The sequence below is a fragment of the Dipteris shenzhenensis genome, chromosome 1 (genome assembly GCF_047967505.1).
Source record: "Dipteris shenzhenensis isolate YYH24624 ecotype China chromosome 1, Dip_SZ_1.0, whole genome shotgun sequence".
Classification (NCBI taxonomy): Eukaryota; Viridiplantae; Streptophyta; class Polypodiopsida; order Gleicheniales; family Dipteridaceae; genus Dipteris; species Dipteris shenzhenensis.
The window spans coordinates 6392182-6413613 of NC_141596.1; the positions used below are offsets into that span (position 1 = coordinate 6392182).

Here is a 21432-nt window from a genome sequence, read left to right on the forward strand (position 1 = left end):
ATCTAGGCCCTTATTTTCCATTGATACATTAGAAGTGACTTGCTTAGTTATTTGTTGCTTTTTCTTAAATCCATGAACTATATTTCTCTTTTATGGTTGGAATTTCCCAAAATTTGAGATAAGCTTGAAGGCATACAAATGTTAGATATCAATGCTCCACTCTCATGTAACTACGTGGGAACTAGCTAACTCTACTTGTAAGCCCCCCATATGAGGAGAAGGCATTTGAGTAGCTAGGTTATTCAATAGGTCCTAGTTTGGACATCGGATGGGGGCCATGTGTGGCCTGATGGCTGGATGACTTTAGATAGAGTTGGCACACAGCCAACTAGGCTACATGCAAGTGCGGGAAGGCATCCCATGATTGACTGCACTGAGGGTAGATGGAGCATTTCCCAAGGCAGTCCACTCTCGGGCTACGGAGCCCGTTTGGAGCCCCAGATGATGCCGGATGGCTCTAGGCCGAATGGACTCCATAGGTCAGTTGCTCTATTCTCTGCCACGGTTTTAACGTGTGGTCGGTGGCCTATTTCGAGACCAACCTCCAGTCAGTCGTTTTGGGCCGACTAGGTCGGTCTCCCAATTGAGTCTAACCGACTACGACTGGTGGCTATATAAGAGCAAGCCCGTGAAGCCCATAATCATCACTAGCTACAGCAACCCTGATTCCTTAGCATCCAGCCTCCGTCCTCTACTATTTCCAGCACGCCATCAATGCTTCTCACACAGGAGTGCATGGCTGGGAGGCAGCACCATCTATTGTATCAATTTATAGACTTTACCTTCTGAACCGGGGATCACAAGACCTGGTGGTTGTTCCACGTATAACAAATATGTGCTCGTTACATTTTAAAGAGGGGGCTAATCAATGTATACATACAAGAGGGGGCTAATCAATTACATGCAAAAATGTAAAAAATGAAAGAGTAGGGATATTTTTTATATATGCTTGCCACGTGCTATATGGGATTTATGAAGAGTGACCCCCCAGGTTATATTACTTTGTGAGAACTAATTTTTTAGGCTACTAGAAGTTGGGAGGCTATTAGGTATGCCTCTGATATGCTCATAAGGCTTGGGTCTACTACGAAGATCTAATAGTTTCCCTACTTAGAAACACTAGCTAACTAATCTAATAGTGTTTTGAGCTACTGCTAATGACAATAAGTTACTAAGTTTCAAAGAACATGCCCACATGCCATGGTTATTGTGCAACATGGATTTGCTATACTATGGTTTTGAGGCTATGCGACATGGATTTGCTCTAGTATGGTTTTGAGTTATGCAAGACTCGGGGGGTCACTCAATAATGTAGTGACTACGTGAGTTCAATAGAAGGATGCATTTAATTTCTTTTTTACTCACATTTTCATTAATAGAAGGGTGTTGTAAAAAAAATTTTGGGAAAAGTTTACAAATTGAATAGAAAAATGATGTATTTTACTAATGAAAATTTGACATATCAAATTGATCGTGAACGCACAGATCTACAAGGTTTATACCTAGTGAGTCCCCCCCCCCCTCGGCCCATGATGCACGTGTAATTGTTGGTTTGGAGCAAGGTGGGTTCCTTTCATTCTTCTTGTTTGAGATGCACCAAAGGGTGAGTTCCTCTTATGCTTTTCATCTTTTAGGTTATCACAAATTCTCAAGGTGTCTAATGACAATGTACATAGAAGCTGAAGGGGTGCATAACATTAAATTTGAGTACATCCTTGGGATTCTACCTTAATTCAAGAATACTTACCAATAACTAGCTTCCAAGTCTGAAGAGGTGAAATAAACAAAATAGCCCAATTGATCTAGTAGATCTTTTACTAAGGGGATGATAGATGTCATTATCAATTAAGATGTTTAGTTAGACCTCACACTTATACAAAATCTAAGGCCAACAAATTCATGGGATTTGTGCCACATATGAAACTCAATGACATTGCAATATTGGTTGAGCCACGCGATTACATGCTTCATGTGATGCCTACAAAGGCTTGGGAAGTAGGCGACCATTAGAAGCGGTTGTTTATTGTGTGTGATTTTGGTTGGCTAATAAAGGCATGAGATTCTAATTGTTCTAGCAAGGCTTCACCAACATATTAGTGATTGTGTATCCAAGAGTTGGTTTGTAAGAAGATGATCAATGTGCATTAATTGTTTGTTTGCAGCATGTACGAGACATGTTGAAGGCAAAATCAAGTGTTGTATTTTGTGTTGCAACCCTCCTAAAGGCAAAATCAAGTGTTGTATTTTGTGTTGCAACCACCTCCTAGGCAAATTTATATGTGATTCTCACTCTCCTTCACATCCATACATAACTTTGGTTGAATGGGACTCATTCTTTGGAAACATGATGAGGAGGACGAGCACGATGGAAGGGAAGATATGAGAAAGATGAGGCAAGACTAGGTGCCATGTAGACACAAAGTCAACGTGGCTATCAAGGTGAGAAAGAACGAACGGAAGGACTTGTGAACATCAAGTCCGGCTCCCACATGCATTGAGAGTCTAAATCATTGTCCTACGAAGTCACATTACGCGAGTTGAAAGGGCCAATCCCGAATTTTCAGCTGAACGGTCGTTGAAACGTCGACAGTTGATGTCTGTTGATTTTACGCATTTGATGCATCGAGTGTTTGATGTTTTCGATCAAGTAATCGCAATCATGGCGCATTTGATGGACTCCACGCACCAACATCTTAAGCAATGGGCCGAGACACCGCTCTCAAGTTGAAAAATATGACGAATGATTCATATTAGACCATCATCCGGAATATCAAGATTGACAAACGCAGCAGGAAAAGAATGCACGCTATCTCGGCCATGGCGATGGGGTCGATTGGGGCCAAGAGCATGAGTAGCAACAGCAACTGCATCTCCTACTGGGTGTATCGTTGCCCGATCTCGTACTCGCAATGTCGCAATGTCTCTTACCATAGTGTTCCTCTCCGTCGCCTACGTCGCTCGATTGGCGCACCATCATCCATCTTTGCCACCGCAGGTGTCAGCCTTTCTGTACTTGTGAAATCAGCCACAAATCTCACGCCAGCCACTTTTCACGCTTGTAAATTTGCAATTATGTTCATAGTCGCAAATGTCACGCTGGGATGCTTAAATTCTGTGTAGAGGAGAGGTCCGAGAATGTTGAGGTTGAGCCAAAAACCAATGTCGAGTTTCCTCTGACCATTCTGTCCTCCGGGGGCTCCCAACCAATGTCCCTTGTCGGCACAGGTATGCGTTTCTCTTACAAGCAGCAATTTTTGCACTTGCACAAAGTATTGCAGCTTCGTAACTAATGATTATTTCCCGGGACTGTGCGTGTATTCAACCGTAATTCGTTACGCGATCTCGGCAGTTGCCGTAGATGTGCAAGTGTCTAGAAGCCTTGTGTCTTCCACTGTATCCCGAAGGCAACTTACTAGGCAGTCGTTGAAGAAGGTGCAGGACGTATCTTAACTTTTGTAGAAATCTCAGGTTTCAAGGAGGAAAACATTTCATTCATCCGTGTCAAAGTGTATGCTATTGGTGTTTATTTTGACACCAGCATTTCAACATATCTTGCCGCTTGGAGAGGCAAAGGAGCGGATGAACTCTCCAAAGATTTACTGTTCTTCAAGGCAGTTTCGGAAGGTAGAGCAGAACACATATGGCACCTGCTGTTGAGCTCATATGCTAATTACTATAGAGCATGGGTCTGTCGTCCTCTAATTTAGATTTCATTTATGCGCCGAATATGGACAGACGTTATGCCTAGATTGTGTTTTCTGTGTAGCCCCCATGGAGAAAGGGATCATGATAGTTCTTCTGAGGGATATGGAAGGTGGCACGTTCTGGGGAGGTCTATATGAATCGCTAGCGCCAAGGTTGAAGGATTGCGATGCAGGTGTTTCTGGGCAAGAGGCACTGGATGCTTTTGGGGAGGTATTCTGGGGCAGATCACTGAAGCAAGGCACATCCATCTACTTGACTTGGATCCAGCCCTTCTATCTTCAGGTAAGACACGACGCCACGAGCTCCTGTTGATGCAGCCGAAAATTTATGTCGTGAATCATCATTGAAAGGTAAAACTCAGGATTTTTTGGGTGGTATTGAAGGTTGAAATGTCTGGCGATGATCTATTTCCTGCAATTGTGGAAGCCTCCATCGTCTCTGGGCCGCTGGCCTCTGCACTATATGATGTATATCTAGGAGAAAACCCTGTGTTTTCTACAACGAAGGCGTCCATAGCCAAAGGCCTTGCGGTACTTTTGCAGTAGCCATCTTTCTAGCAGTGCCAGCTTGGGGATCCAACAATGCCGCTATTTCAGCTCGTAATTACCCAAGGCGATTTACAGATCTTATTTCCATAGCGACCATGTGCATGTGAAGAACAAGAGTTTTTTTAAGGAAGAGTGTACCGTGTATTAGGGTTTCTTTTGTTGGGCAAATTGAAGGTTTTTTCCCACGTGCCGTGCTCGCTCTAAGTGTCTCTCAAGGTGTTGTATAGCTCTAAAGTTCCTCGCTTTTCTCCTTGGTGTTCCTTTGCTAACAAGCAATGTTTAGATGCCCATAAAGGGACACACTTGTAATGAAATGACTTTAAATCATATCCTAGATGTATGGAATTCTTTTATTTTATATGTACTATTACGACATTTGGACTACTATCAATGCATATAAATTTAGGGTGTATGAAGATATTGTTGCATGACCTACCTAGACCTATAAATATTAGCATAGTCACAAGGTCATGCAAAATAACAAATTGGGTCCTATAGGATGTTGACAAAGAGCATGAAGCATTTTATCTTATATTCCTTATTTTGGAATGAGGTGTCGATCAAGGGGCTAGCCATGTGTCCTTCATATAGCTCTTCTCCTATCTAGGACAATTGAAGAACTATGTCATTGGATTACATCTAGGAATTTTGGACCATTGGATTTGTTTTTGCACGCTGAGAGTCCCTTCCAACCATTTCACGATTTCTTTAAACTATCGCGAGTTTCTTGGTAATCGTTCATCTCCCATTGTGTGCACAATAACAGTAAAGAACTTGGCGAGTGGAGCGAGGACCTGATGATCCCAGATGGATTCTTGAACCATGTCGAAGAAAGCATTAGTTCGAAAGAATGACACCTATGGCACTTCGATGAACGAAATCCCAGATGTGATTAGGAAGCATGGAAACATATGATCAGGAATCAAAACACGAGCTTGCATGATAGTCCTCGGCTGAGTGTTGCACTGATTTGTGGTTGAAGATTTGAGGACGATGGCAAGGTAGAGGCAATCCCGCACCCCCTTCCGCAAACCATAGACGAAGTAGAGCACCTTCATCTTGAGCCAAAAATTCATGTATAGAATCGTTACAAACCCACTTCCAGGTGCATTATTCGCACATGCACGTGTTCAATGAGCACCCTGCTTTGCACGCACATCAATACCACCTATGTCGAGACATGTACAAAGTGTCGTCCCCATCAGATATGGTTCGCACGGTCGATCACCCATCCAACAATGTTTTTTACCTTAGAGTGTCTTGCACAATCATCAAAAAACACGCTCCAAGCTATGTTATTTGAAGGCATATGTATCTGATGGGCATTCTGATTTGCATGCATGTTAATACTGTCTATTTAGAGGCACATGGAAAGTATTGTGCCCATCTGATAATGTGGTTCTCATGGTCGATCACACATCAAGCCATGTTTTTCAAGTAGAGTCATGCATGATCATCAAAAAACCCATTTCCAGGTGTGTTATTCACACATGAACTTATCTGATGGACATTACCCTTTGCACGCATGTCAATCCTAAAGATAATCAGATTTGCAAACACTAGAGAAACCGATTGATTGGTTATATAGTTGGTGATGTTGGAGGTATAGGTGGTGGAGCAATGGCTTGTAGATCAGGATCAATGGGAGCCTACAAAGTGATAGATGTTTTTGGGTGAACAAGGTCTAATTTCATTGTTTCACTTCTGTCTGTGCCAGTCATAGTGATTGTGATGTTGATGCATGGTCTGTTGGTTATGCTATTTTTGGGTGAACAGGTTCTAATTTCATTGTTTCACTTTTGTTTGCACCAGTCATAGCCGAAGCAGTCGATTGCAATGTTGATGCATGGTCTACTGGTTATGCTGTAGGAATGGAGAGCAGCGGTTCTTTAGCAAAGATAAGGGTTCATGCAAAGAGACAGTAGTGTTGGTTTGGGTCATATATTGAATACCCTTTGACTCCATAAGGTTCATCAATTTCATTGCATACACCTTCACGAGGGCAATGTGCAAGGACTAGATGAAGATCTTCAACGATCACCTTGTGCACAAGTCAAAACGTCAAGAAATGCCATTAAGATCACCGTGTTTTGAAAGAATCATTATGTGCATGATCCACTTTGTTACCCAAAATAGGTTTCCATGGAGCTTAAAGTACCACTTCCTTTTTACAATCTCTGTTGGATTGGAGATGGCAAGGCTATCGGAGCGGGTTCTAAAGAAGAGTAGCTAGCGACCATTCTAGATGTGTGTTTTGCCAGCAGTAGCATGCATTGCTTTGAAGCCAGAAGACATCGGCATGACATGAATACTTTGAGGTTTACATAGATTTGCAGTCTGTCTTTCATAGAGATGGCATGTTGAAGATGTAGTCACTTTTAGAGGGATCTGTGCCTTCAAGTGCAACCAAAGTGTCATTGCTACAACCGATGAGTTTAAAATTAGGATGATACAGTTTGCAAACAAATTGGTCAAATCAACTAGCAAAAATGTAGTTGGACAAATGCAAGCATGTTCCAGATGGTATATGCAAAATCAAATCCCCATGCAGCTGGGTGATGCGAGTGCATTCATCAAGACAAAGGATGATCCATTACAATGAACTTCTTTATCAAATTTACATGTACAAATTGCCATCCATGTCTAGAGTTAGCCGTCGTGGGATGAGCAAGATTGTTGTGCTGGACCATTGATGTTGAAGAAGATAGTACGTAGTTATCAATCTCAATGTAGCTCGATTGAATGGCTGCCCCCATTGTTGCTTTCAGAGATCCCATACTCCAGTAAACCGAAGAAGAGGGTTGGTTGTAGTAATTAAGCTGAAGGACTCTTGAATCTTTGAAGTGGAGAGAGAACCTGCTAGAGACGATTGGGAAACTCAAGCTTTGGTCAAGAAGGATGGTATCCGTGGGGATTCAGAAGCTCTCCTAGATGACATTAGTTGGGCTTGACATTGGTTGGGCTCATGGGCTGATGAAGAGCAAGAGATTTCCGGTGTCAAGGGGATGGGATTACGGTGGGAGGTGTTGGAGGACCAAATGTGGGTGGTGGAATTAAAGAGCTGGACATCGTCAAAGTAGAAGACTATGAAGGAGGAGGAAGCCAATGTGGAGAGAGTGAAGAAAGAGGAAGGGCAGACAGGGAGGTCACAGTTAGCAACCAAAACAGTGGCCTTGGGAGTCCAGGGGCGAGGAGATGGGCAGAGGGGGAGGCAGAAGACACGGCACACAAGGGGAGCTTGAAGGTGGTGGAAGGGCTGAACAAGGGTGGCCCAGGTGTAGCACGCTGCTTGTAGTGTTGTGCTCATAGCAGCAGTGCATAGATGTGCCATTTAAATGCTAAAGAGGGAGCTTTCCTTTATTCATTTGGTAGAAAGGAGTTGACACTTGATCAACAATACTCAAATTGGTGAAAGTTAGACTTTTGAGTCTTTTCAATGACCAACAATAATACTAAAGGACTTTTAAATAAGAAAAATTTCAAATTGTCTTCTTTGATCAAGTAAGAACATTACAAAAGGAGACAATGGGCTTATACATGAGTATTCAATGCATTAATGCTTGAGCCCCTTTGAATACCGATCACTATTCACAAGTGGGGCGCCAAATGTTGGGCCTCTTCTACAATGTACTAAAATGAGCTACCATCAAGGTGTTTTTCTTGAACAAAACTTTCATTTGGATGTAAGCCCATTTTGGTGCTATGCTAATTTTGGCAACAATTAATTTGATTTTCTAGCAAGAAGGCAAGTACTTCTTTGCCACAAGCTTTGGTGGTTGAGATCTTAGTAAGATAGCAACAATTCAAGAATGATTAAGCTCAATTTGAGAGAGATTAGTCTTTGTTGGACATCAAGTGATCCATCTCTAGAACATGGAATCAAAAGAAAATTAAACAAGCTTTTAAAGCTCACTCAACTTGTCAGGAACCAATGCCTATGTTCCTTCATTTCCTATATCATTTCATAGCTTCCATACCTTAATGTGCAAGGCCACCATAAGTGGGTGAACAACCCGATTATAGGCCTCTAGTTGGGAACTAGAAGAAGAATTGAAAAATCCAAGAGGAGTTGTGCATAACAATTGCGAGTCCACAACATCGCTTGCCAATATTGGTGCTCCATGATTTGAGAGATGTGGAAGGCTTAGCCACATAGCTTGCAAAAATCCGATAGAATCCCACCTCCATTTCTAAAACCTTGCTGTATTTGGTTGTCTTCAATCCAAGCAAGGCTACTCATTCCTCTTTGATTCTTTGTAGAATGTCAAGTGCCATCTCAAACTTTCAATGTGCATCCATACTCCCACTCTTCAAACTACTCTTCTTCAAGAGAATCATCTCATGAATTTTATCCTTTGTTCTATGCACTTCTTCAACTCCATCATAGCCAAAGACGGCTTTGCAGTACTATCCAAATCAATACAAAGCCCTGGTTCCATGTTATGCGGATTCTTTTTTGATTATATTCCAAACAATACTTTGGATATTCAACTTTTGGTTGCATCTCTCTAGACTCTAAATGTCACCTTCAAGAGCTTTGCTTGGCACAAAGCATCAAGAATGATGAAAAATAGAGATATTGACACAAGCATTGTAGCCACTGAATGATTGCAAGTTTAGGTGCTTTTTGATTGGCACACAATATCAAGAATGATGAAATAAAGATATTGACTCAACCATTGTAGGCACCAAACAATTGTAAGTTTAGGTGGCTTGTGTCTAAGAATCGATTTTGTGAGCATGTACACTTTATCTCTAGGATGTTGTGAAATATTGCATTATGAGCCTAATGAAATGTGTCTTCTATTCTATTTCTTAAGGAAGAGTTGTCATGTGGCAATCCGAGAGAAGTGCCATGTGGAGAGCTTCCTAAAGAGAGCTAGGTGGAGAGCCTTCAGATGAAAGAGACGAGGTAAGCCACACGTCAAAGAGTTGTTGCCTCCCAAAGAGTGAGCTATGTGTGTGGGTGTGTGTGAGTGTGTGTGTGTGAATGAAGTATCAATCTGACACAACATGGCCAATAATGGTGGTGGGAAAAGTGTTTCAAGATTCTAAGACTATCACATGCAAATGGCATAGCCAATGTCTAGAGAACCGCACCGGAGTTGAGGTCACATACAAGACCCTAATTGGACAAGCCACAGGCAAAAAAAATGTCAATAGATAGGAATTGTAGTAGAAGTTAGCAGGACATCCATTGATGTGCAACAGGGTTCACTTTGCACTAACATTATGAGTTGATAGCAAAACAAGGTTTGTAACATGCGGCTAATAAATGGTGCAGATGATACTAATAGCTGGCACCTGGGAAACACAAGGCAAATAGTTGATGGAAGCACACGGGTAGAGCACAGAGTCTACAAAGGAGTCGATATTTAGTTTCTTGACTCAATCCGAGCCTTAGGTGGGCTTTTGCACAATGCATTACCTATTGAGATATCGAGCTCCACTCGCGATATGCCAGGGTGACCGTTGTGCATTTATGTCACCGACTTGTTAGCTACAGATGCGGTTGGTACACCGCCCACGAATAATAGCTGGATGACAGCTATCCTTATCTACACTAGTTCGTGGCTCAGTTAGTATGCCACCTTAGTTAGTTGAGTTTGGTTTGAGACCCACATATAGGGTTCTTCTATTTCTTTGTACTAGAGTTCTTTTGGCTTACACAACTAAGAAGAGGAAAACTGTTTTCAGCCTCTACCTTTGTGTGTATTCCCCCATTGTGCTTGTGAGAAAGCCTCAAGTGAGACTTCTTCCCTCTCTCCCACTATCTTCACATGGTATCAGAGCCTTGTTCGTGGAAAGGAGCTCAAGAAAGCAAACCAAGTTCGCAGTGTCCTGGTAAGAGGACCAGTGTTGCTTTCCTTTTTTCGAGTTTGGGAGCAAATCTCTACAGGTAGCACAGCCGGAAGTGCAAGAGTGCACTGTCTTAGATTGAGACGCCCTTCGCGGTGTGGCGAGAGGGCATTATATGCTGTGGGAGAGGGCGAACCCGTATGTGACTTGATTTTTCTGATTTGAGGTCATTTCGGGGCCCGTTTTGGAGGCAGAAGTTCTCCGCAGGCACTCAGAAAAAGGCCCTGTTTGGGCTGTGCGACCACTGTTTTGCAGGTCGGTGAAAAGTTACCGCAGAAATTGCATCGTATGCCTATGCGCAGAGATATTGGGAGTTGCAAAATAATCATCCTTATTGCCTGTTGATGCAAAATCGTCACTAGGAAGTGACTGTGTGGTCAAAAACCACTTTCGTCAGGTTTGCAGATTTGCCCTTGTGAGGCAGAAGCTGTGTTTTTTGTAGTGACAGAATATTTTGCAGTGTTCTGTAATGGCGTCTGATTCTCTTTCACAGATTGTCACTGAAAAGCTTGACAAGAACAACTTCCAAGCATGGAAGTTTAGAATGACGAATTTCCTTATGGGAAAAGGCTACTGGGAGTTCATTACAGGAAATGAAGAAGAACCAGTTCTTCCTAATGTTCCCAATCAATAGGAAATGCAGGCATTTAAAGGATGGCATGAGAGAGCCAGAAAAGTTATGTACTGGCTGTCTATCAGTATTTCAGATTTAATGATTGTGCATATTCAGGATGCAAGTACGCCAAAGGTGGCATGGGATACTTTGGCTAAAATGTACAGCACAAATACGCAGGCCAGGAAAATGCAGCTCAAGCAAGAGCTGCACAATGTGCAAAGAGAAAATATGAGCATCAATGACTACCACATGAAGGTGAAGAAAATTGCGGATGCACTTGCTTCCATTGGGTCGCCAGTGGATGATGACGATTTAGTTTCTGTGACCTTGAATGGTCTATGAAAGGATTATGCACAGTTCCGGACATCCATTGCCGTCCGTGAAAAATTTCGTGATTTTGAGGAGTTGATTGCTCTTCTAATTTCTGAAGAGCAGAGAAATGGTGGTGCATCTTCTTCAGGAGGAACTTCAAAAGAAACTGTCTTCTACTCAAATGCTGGAAGGGGTAGAGGCAGAGGTAGATGAGGCCGATCTGGAGGCCGTGGTAGAAATCAGAATATGCAGCAAACTCAAGAAAACCAGTCCTATGCAGGAGGATGTGGTAACTCTAGAGGCAGGGGGAGCCAAAGAGGTCGTGGTGGATGGCAAAGAGGCCAAAATGCAAACAGCAATGTTGAATGCTACTACTGTGGTAAAATGGGGCATATGGCTAAAGATTGCTACAAAAAGCAGAATGACATTATGAATGGAAAATTGTAGCAAGGCAATTATGCATCCTCTAGTAGACAGGGTGATGACAAAAATGAGCATTTGTTTATGATACAGCATATGACAAATTCTGTGACAAGTGCAGAAGAAAGCAATGATGTGTGGTATGTTGACTCAGGTGCGTCAAACCACATGACAGGCTGAATGGATGCAGGATGCAAGGAAAATGGAAAAACCAGGATTTGTGGAGACTGGTGATGATACTGCACATCCTATTGTGAAGATTGGCAAAATTCCTTTGTCTATGCAGGATGGGAAAAAGAAATACTTGTCTGCTGTATTTCATGTCCCGAACATCACCAAGAACCTGGTTTCTGTTAGTCAAATGGTTGAGCAGGGCTTGCAGGTCAGATTCAATCCTCATGGATGCTTTGTTGACGATATGAAAAATAATGGTCGCTTGATAGCAAAAGGAAAGAAGAAGGACAGGATGTTTACGCTGGATGCGGACATGCCTGAATTGAGTGCAGCAATGTTTGCACATGGGACCAGTGTAGTTGCAGATATTGATATCTGGCATAAATGCATTGGTCATGTTAATGTACAACGACTTAAATCAATGCAGGCCCAAAATATTGTTGCAGGATTGCCTAAATTCAAGGTTGCAGAAATGCATAAGTGTGTGAAGCCTGTCAATTTGGAAAACAAGCAAGGAAACCATTTCCTAAGCATGTTCAAGAGAGTAAGAAGCCATTGGAATTAATCCACTCTGATGTGTGGACTACTAAAGCTGCATCTATTGGAGGCTGTCATTACTTTGTCACCTTTATTGATGACTACAGCAGAAAAGTTTGGGTGTATTTTATGAAAAAGAAAAGTGAAGTGTTTGGGCACTTCAAAGTTTTTAAAGCTATGGTTGAAAAAGTGTCATCGGTGAGCAAGAAGCAACCCACAGTTGCTCTTTCTTCTACCGAGGCCGAGTACAAATTTGCATGCTTTGCTTCTTGCGAGGTAGTGTGGTTGAGGAGGATTTTGGGTGACATGGGTGCAGTGCAGAACAAGCCTACGCAGTTATCATGTGGCAATCAGAGTTGCATGGCGATTGCAAAGAACCCAGTGTTCCATGCTCGCACAAAGCACATTGAGATTCAATATCACTTTGTACGCGAGCTCATCATGGATGGAGAGGTCAACTTGGTGTATTGTCCAACTACAGAGAATGCTGTAGACATCTTCACGAATGCTCTTGGAAGAGAATTGCTGGAGAGGCATCTTCATCAACTTGGCATTGCACCAAAAAAGTAAGTTCACTTGCGAGTGGACATTGAGGGGGGGTGTCAGATATCAATGCTTCACTCTCGTGTAACTACACAAGAACTAGCTAACTCTACTTATAAGCCCCCCATATGAAGAGAAGGCATTTGAGTAGCTCGGTTATCCGGTAGGTCCTAGTTTGGACACGAGATGGGGGCCATGTGTGGCCTGACGGCTGGACGGCTTCAGATAGAGTTGGCACACTGCCAACTAGGCTACATGCAAGTGCGGGAAGGCATCCCTTGACTGACCGCACTGAGGGTAGATAGAGCATTTTTGGGGCAGCCCACTCTCAAGTTGCGGGGCCCATTTGGAGCCTCAGATGATCCCGGATGGCTTTGGGCCGAGCGGAGATGATCCCGATTCTATCATATGGTTGGTGGCCTGACCCTCAGTCGATTGTTTTGGTCGGACTGGGTCGGTCACCCAATTGAGCCTAACCGACTATGATTGGTGGCTATATAAGAGCAAGCCCATGAAGCCCATTTCATCACTGACTACAGCAACCCTGATTCCTTAGCATCTAGCCTTCCTGTTCTACTGTTTCTAGCACACCATCGAAGCTTCTTTCACAAGAGCGCACGATTGGGAGGCAGTGCCATCTATTGTACTAGTTCTACAGTAATCAAATTTTTGATTCTCCATACTATCTTGTTTTCTCCCTTGCGTACGAGATCCTATTATCTGTTGAGCACAGACGTATTATTTTCTTACATCTCACTCTATTGGTAATGAAGGTCACTTCAAGTTCTCTCTCTTGATGTCTCTTTCCTTTCTCCATCGTTTTCTCTTCCAAAGTGCTCAAAAGTGTTGTCTATTCGGCCACTCATTGTGCATACATGGTTTATCTATTTCCCAAGCCACAAAGGGAGCTCTTCCTTCCTTCTTAGGCAACCTCTATGGGACTTGGATTGTTGATGAAGTTTAAGCATGAAGGTAGTATTCTCCCAAGTCCGCACCAGTAGAAGGAGTAGGTGTTTTTCATGATAGTTTGGACCCCTGTCAGTATTTTGCTCATAACTTTTCGCTCGATGGTCCGATTTGGACAAAACTTATATCATGCAAAACTCTCTTCAAGGAGCATCATCTTATTATTTATTATATTATATGTCAAACTAAAAATCTATGACTCTCTATGTGTGACTGTTTTTTTCAGATAGTTTTTACCCCCGTGCAGTAAACTACCCATATCTTTTCGACCGCTTCTCTGTTTCTTATAAAATTATATCAGAGCAAAGCCCATTTCAAGGCGCATCTCAATATGTGTTTGAATATTTGATATTATGTCTTTGTTGAAAGTTATGGGTCTCTGTGTCTAATGACAGTTTGCATAGTATTTTGAGCTAATTGTAACGGTATCTATGGGGAAATGTTTCCTCGAAACCTACCCATCTGACCCAATCAACCCCTTCAAACTCCTTGATATATATTAGTTCATGTCATTTGAGCTGCAAGATCTTCTTTCAATAATGTATCGCTCTTCTCTTTGGCACAGACTAGCTTGTTGAGATTATGGCCTCCGCTGATACTTTCCTTCTCCCTATGCTTGAGTACAACATTACTTGGGATGTTACCATCTTCATTCTCACCTAAGGGAGGATAGTATGGTGTGGTCTCTTGGTATAAAAGCTTCTTTTAATGTCCCTTTCTTAGTGATGAATATCTCTATCACTTAGTTCGAAAGCAGTAGGAAGTGAAGAGGTGTGTGAAGTTTATTACCCCCAACTTCATGTCACATGTTTTGGTGGAGACACTAGGTATGTTTGGTATTGGATTCATCCCACCTTCCTAAACAATCTTGCATGTACTTGATTGCATGTTATGCCTAGTAGAGGCATGTGTTTTCTGATGTGATAAAGAAGATGCCTGGAAGAACTCTGTTAGAAGAGATTGCAGCCCGTTTAAGAGAACTAGAAGATTGTGAAGGTGATGCTCAAGCTATTCGCACAGTTATCATGATCATATCCTTTATGTTTGCACTCTTGAATATGTTGGTGAATTGACAATGTCGACAATAGGCACAATGATAGATTGTGGATTGTTTCATGCACTGGGAGTTTGGTGTGAAGAATAGTTGAGTCTTTGGGTAGTTTTTGACTACAACAGTGGAGTGGTGATTCTCAATTCTTTCAACTTCTTTTGCTATGCAAATGATGAAGCGTACAATATCTTGAAGCTGTTATGTGCACTTCCAATTGTGACAAGGGTGATTCTTGAATGCATGTATACACAATGTTTTCATGGTGCTAGTTGGTCACTTATTTTTAAAGATTTTGTTGAGGATCATATTGTGGAGGGTTTCAACAAGTGGTTATGCATAATAAGTTGGTCTTGGTATACTGACTCTGTGGGATCTTGTTTGGATCTTGTTTGGGATATTATTTGGATCTTGGTGTTTCCTTTTTGTGTTTTATCATGGTGAACATTCCATTGTTTCAAGGGTCCCAAGGGGAAGAACTGAAGTCTTATCTTCGGGATTTTGTTTGAGGATGCTGGCTTTTTGGATGGTCCATGAAGGATCAGGCAAATACTTTGCCTCATTTTCTTGAAGGTGTAGCCTTGAGTTTGCATGAGGCCTTGCTGGATTGTACCAAGGAGGACTGGGACCAAGTGGTGGCTGCAACAATCAAGCAGAGATTTGGGTCAATGGAGTCACCAAATGCTTTGATGTTGCAATTGGACTAGTTCTATTAAGGGGAGGGTGAGATGGTCTCTGCATTGGCAATCCCATATGAAACTTTATGGACAAAGTATGAAAGGGTAGCTTTGCGAGCTATGGCATCTGCATAATCAGCCCCTTAAAGTTTCCTAGGGATGGAGCACTTGAAGATGAGCAAATTTGTTATGTCTTTGGAGCCTCGTCTTCGCTCAAAAGTAATGAGTAAAGATCCAACAACATACGTGGAGGCACTTCGCATTGTGACAAAGAAAGAAGCTTCTCTAATGATCGAATCCTCAGGTGGAGGTAATGGGCACTCCTCAGGTACCAAAGTCCTCTGAGTTAGATCATAATATCTCCCAATTGATGGCAGAGTTTGCTGATTTGAAATTGCATTTGGTTAATGCACGACAACCTAGAGCACCAAAGAGTGAAGATAGGCCTCGAGATAAGAGTGGGGTCACTTGTTATGAATGTAATGAAAAAGGTCACTATCACCTTGAGTGTCCTAGATTGAGAAAGAAAGAAGAAAAACAAGTATCTTTGTTAGAAGCTTCTTCAGGGGATGAGCAAAGAGAGGTAATGATGGCTAAATAGGGGCATGGTAAAGAAAAAGAAGAAGAAGAAAGCAAGGAAGAAGTAGATGAGGAACATTAGGAAGAGGAACACCGTAGTAAGAAAAAGAAGGAATCTAGAAGGAGAATTAGCTAGTCAGACTTTCCTTTAGGACAAGGCATTGGAAGCTATGACTTGTTGTCCGACCTTAAAGAAAAAGAAGCTCATATCACCTTTGGTCAATTACTTGCTTTGTCTCCAAAACTATAGAAGGAATGGGGAAAGCTAGCAAGCACAAGAGAGTCAAAGAAGAAAAAGAAGCAAAGTGCCATTCCTATTGTTCAAAAGGTAGATATAGATGTTGGTGAGATGATGTACCTGTGGTTGGTGTGATCATTGATGGTCAAGTGATTTCTAATGTGTACATTGATGGAGGTGCATCGATTAATGTCATGAGTGAGAAGACCATTATAAATGCTGATTTAAAATACTCTAGTTGGAAGTTGTGAAGAATCTACAAGTGGATGTGTGTGGAATTTCTATGCCGACTACTTTTCAGGTGATCCCTACCAAGCCAGATGCACGTGCCTATTCGTTGATTTTGGGAAGGCCCTGGCTATGCAAGGTGAAGGCTGTTTAAAAGTGGGATACTAGAGAATTGCTTTTGCAGGGAAATGATAAGAACATGCGGTACAACATTAGAAGCCACAAAAAGAAAGTTGTCAAGGAGGAGTCTTGAACATCAGAGAGTTCAAGCTCTGACTTAACCGATGAAGAAGAAGAGATAGGGTGTAGCTCCGAGGAGTCTAGCTTAGAGGGTGAGGTGGAAGGAGTGGCCTTTGGTCTTTGTCTTGGTGCTTATCAGGATGAGTTAAAAGGGAACAAGGTGGTGGTACAAGAAGATCTTGTAGAGACACTTCATGTGGAGGATGTGGAGCACACTAAATGATGCCAACGTAATGAAGAGCTTCTTGGTGATTCTCTAGCAGAGGTAGTGAGAAGCTCTAGTACTTGGATATGTTAGATGACTTTTCATGTCTCTTTGCAACAAGCTATTCACAGGTTCAACCAGTCTCTCTTATGGAGCACAAGATTGAGTTGAAGCCACAAAGCAAGCCAGTTGTGCAACACTTAAGGTGATTGGGGATGATCCAAACTGAGGCACTAAAGAAAGAGGTAACACAACTACTTGAGGCAAGATTCATCTTTCCTCTTGATGATTCCAAATGGATATATCCTATAGTTATCACACCAAAGAAAGGAATTAAATGGCGGATTTGTGTGGACTTTTGTCCTTTGAATGCATGCACTAAGAGGGATCATTTTCCTTTGCCATTCCAATATGAAATACTAGACCAAGTAGCAAGGCATGAGATGTATTCTGTATGTGATGGGTATTCTAGCTACTTTCAAATTCGTATTCGGGAGGAAGATCACAAGAAAACATCATTTGTCACACCTTGGGGAGTTTTTGCTTATAAAGTGATGCCTCTCGGGTTGACCAATGCGCACTAGCTACATTTCAAAGGTTCATGAGTCAAGTGCTTGAGCCTTACTTGGGAAAGTTCATAAGAGTGTTTTTGGATGATTTCTGCATTTATTCTCAGCACATGGATCACATGGAGACATTAAAGATAGCCTTAGCTAGGATTGATGAAGAAAAAGGGTGTCTAAATCCTAGCAAGTGTCATTTGGCTCAAACAAAAGTAGTCTTGTTGGGGCATATTGTGTTTGAAGAAGGCCTGCAAATGGATTCTAGCAATGTCCAAGCAATCATGGCATTGCCAAGTCTTGAGAGTGTCACTGGTGTCCACAGAATTCTAGGAAAAAGCAAGTATTATCAATGCTTTTGTGATGATTTCACAGAGATAGTGCATCCCATGAACTTGTTGACAAGAAAAGGAGTATCTTTCCAATGGGGTGTGGAGCAACAAGAGTCTTTTCAGCAACTTAAGGAGGCCATGAGTAAGGGCCCGATATTGAAGCCCCTTGATTGGTCTCAAGACTTTTATGTAAATCCAAGTGTATCTGTGCATTCAGTTGATGTTGTATTACTACAAAAAGGAGAGGCAGTTAGAATGTAACACATCTATTATGCCAATCGACTGCTTATAGAGGTGGAAATAAGGTATGAAGAAATGGAGCAGCAAGCCCTCTCTTTGGTGTTTTTTGTCAGAAAGTTTCGCTCCTATTTATTACCTTGGCCATTTTTCTTCCTTACCTCTCAGTTTGTATTAGCATATCTAGTTTGCAAGCCTAATCTTGAGGGGAGATTTGCAAAATGGTTGTCAGAGCTTCAAGAGTTCTCTTTCTCTTTTCACTGAAAATACCACTAGGTCGACTATGGCAGATTTGCTCACAGAACGGCAGGATCTAAGAGAAGAAAAAAAATATAAGGACATTAATGATGAAAGGGAGACACCACCAACAGCTTTTGTCTTGTATTTTGATGGGGCTTTTAGACCTTCATGCCAACAAGGAGCCGAGGGGATAGTCTTGATGAATTTTGAAGGTCAAGAGGTGTGGGCAAGAGGACAAGAGCTTCTAGGTATCACAACTGACAATGCAGCTGAGTATAATGCTTTGATTGTTGGTTTGGAGGGTTGTCTTCAAAGTTAATTTAAATAATTGGAAGTAAGAGGAGATTCTCAACTTATTATAAAGCAAATGCAAGGGCATTACAAGACAAGAAGTCCTCATTTGAAGGAACTTAATCAAAAGGCTATGGCACTACATAGTCAATTTGATTTTTGCAAGTTTGTTCATATAAACAGAAAAGAAAATCAAATGTCAGATGAGTTAGCTACTCAAGCCATTGTAGTACAAGACCGGGAGGTGGTTTCTTTGGTAGACACTAGATGGCTAGAACTGCAAGATGTTTAGCAATATGTGAAAGAAGGCATGTTTCTTTGAGGGTTAACTCCACAATAGAAGCAAAGATTGGTTACTTTTGGCCACACCTCCATAAGCATGTATATGAATGTCACCAATGGAACCTATTATCTTGAGGATGTTGATGGCATGGTGATATCCGGACGCACCAATGAGTATCGCCTTAAATTCTTCTATGCTCGACCATCTTGAGGGCCAACAAACCCTCTCTGTCACGAGAGAGGATCTGCTAGAGGGGGAAGATGTGATGCCAAAAATTGATATTTTTTATTTGGCATTGGTATTGTTTGTCTCTATGTTTGATAAGAGTTTGAGTATTAGGCAATAGCCTAGTGGCTCTCACTTATTTTGATTTTCTAAGATATTGTATGGGATTGAGAGGAGTGGAATGGATCATTGTAAATACCATGTGTATGAATGATAAATACCTTAGTATGAGGTGAGAGTTATCTGTGTATGGGATATTATGGGGTTTCTAGAAAATAGGAAGAGTGAGTCATATAAATAGGTGGGCTCATGTCCATGTGTTCCAATAATATAAGAGAGGCCACATGCTAAGCATGTGGAAGGCATGTGGAGGAGTGTGGAGTCAAGAGGAATCCTTCTAGAACTCCTATGTGGAATAAGGAGGATGTGGACATATGGAAAAGAGAGGGTCCCTATGGGCTCCATGTGGGGAGACTCTTGACTTTCTCAAGATTTAAAAGTCTTGAGCATCTTTTGATGGGACACATGGCAAGAGTAGCTAGAAAGGACATGGACGGTGACATACGGCCTTATGTGATTGATGGGGAAAGGAATCTATAGGCAGCAATTGTAAATGGGTGAAGGAGGGTGACAAAATCTCTATAAAAGGAGCCCTCCTCTCCCTTGTTCATTATCTCTTTCACCATTAGGCCTCATGTTGCTATACCTCTAGTCTCCTCAAGCCTCTTCCATGAGCCTTCTGTCCCTCTTGTAGATATTCTCTTATGTAGACTCGTGAGTCTAGCACCTTTTTTTAGAAGCTTCCAAGTTTTGTAAGGCCTGTAATCTACATTCATACAAGGATTCTAGCTGTACCAAGCATTGAGCATAGGCATCCTCCTATCATTCCTTTCTTGCAAGAGTAGTGCAAACACTATGTATCTCCAACTCAATGGGCAAAATGGCTTCTATTCCATACACTAGTTGGAATGGTGTAAACCCAATAGCTAGCTTGTGTGTGGTTCTATAAGCCCATAAAACCTGTACCAAGTACCTATCCCAATGCCTTTTCTTGGTGTCTACAAACTTTCCCATTGAATTGCACAACAATCCATTTGTTTTCTTAGCCAAGCCATTACATTGGGGATAGTATCGCATGGACATGCTATGATTTATCTTTAGCTTATGCACCACATCTTCAATTAGTTCATTTCTAAAAGAGGTTCCTCCATCAGTGAGAATTTCCAAAGGACAACCAAAGTAGGACAACCAAAGTGTGAACAAATTTGATCAAAGAGAAATTTTGCAACTGTGCTTGCCTTGCTATTGGCTATGGCCTTGGCCTCTGCCTACCAAGTCACATAATCTATGGCCACCAGTAAATAATGCTTGCCTGAGTTGAAGCTTTTATACCAAGAGACCACACTATATTATCCTCCCTTATATGAGAATGAAGATGGTAACATCCCAAGTGATGCAGTACTTCAAGAATAGGGAGAAGGAAAGGATCAGTGGAGGCCATAATCTCAGCAAGCCGGTCCGTGCCAAAGAGAAGAGCAATACATTGTTAAAAGAAGATCTTGCGGCTCAACATGACATGAACTAATATATATGGAGCAGTTTGAAGGGGCTGATTGGGTTGGATGGGTAGGTTCCGGGGAAACATGCACCTCCTTCATAGATACCTTTACAATTAGCTCAAAACACTCTGCAAACTATCATTAGATACAGAGGCCTACAACTTTTAGTAGAGACATGATATCAAATATTCAAGCACATATCAAGATGCTCCTTGAAATGGGATTTACTCTTATATAAGAAACAGAGAAGCGATCAGAAAGATATGGGCAGTTTACTAGGCAGGGGTAAAAACTGTTTGAAAAGAAACAGTCACACACAGAGAGTCATAGATTTTTGGTTTAACATCTAATATAATAATTGAAGACCTAGGATGATGCTCCTCGAAGAGATCTTTACATTGATATAAGTTTCGTCCAAATCGGACCACCAAGCAAAACATTATGAGCAAAATACTAACAGGGGGTCAAACTATCATGAAAAACACCTACTCCTTCTACTGGTGCCGACTTGGGAGAATACTACCTCCATGCTTAGACTTCATCAACGATCCAAGTCCCATAGAGGTCACCTAGGAGAGAAGGAAGAGCTCCTTTTGTGGCTTGGGAAATGGATAAGCCATGTATGTGCAATGAGCGACCGAATAGACAACACTTTTGAGCACTTTGGAAGAGAAAACAATTGAAAAAGGGAAGAGACACTCGAGAGAGAACCGGAAGTGACCTTCAGTACCAATAGAGTGAGACTCCACTCCAATGCAACTCAAAATACCACAAACACAAGGGAGAAGAAGAGGTTTCATATGTACAAGA

The 21432-nt window shown here is 41.8% G+C and overlaps 1 protein-coding gene across 1 annotated transcript; it reads left to right on the forward strand.

Annotated features, from left to right (window-relative positions):
• The first annotated feature begins 2777 nt into the window (after positions 1-2777).
• Positions 2778-4396, forward strand: LOC147905297 (fatty-acid-binding protein 3, chloroplastic-like). The gene is made up of 5 exons (XM_087384623.1): positions 2778-2995; positions 3121-3225; positions 3469-3624; positions 3767-3987; positions 4089-4396. Exons 1-5 carry the CDS (start codon positions 2800-2802, stop codon positions 4248-4250), a joined length of 840 nt encoding a protein of 279 aa, XP_087240749.1. The 5' UTR covers positions 2778-2799; the 3' UTR covers positions 4251-4396.
• The last annotated feature ends 17036 nt before the right edge of the window (positions 4397-21432 follow it).

What these genes read in the sequence shown, in the direction of transcription:
- LOC147905297 (XM_087384623.1), top strand. Translation starts at nt 2,800, where the DNA reads ATGCACGCTATCTCGGCCATGGCGATGGGGTCGATTGGGGCCAAGAGC. An exon ending in ATCCATCTTTGCCACCGCAG is followed by an intron (nt 2,996 to 3,120) that starts GTGTCAGCCTTT and finishes AATTCTGTGTAG; the next exon opens with AGGAGAGGTCCGAGAATGTT. An exon ending in AATGTCCCTTGTCGGCACAG is followed by an intron (nt 3,226 to 3,468) that starts GTATGCGTTTCT and finishes TAGAAATCTCAG; the next exon opens with GTTTCAAGGAGGAAAACATT.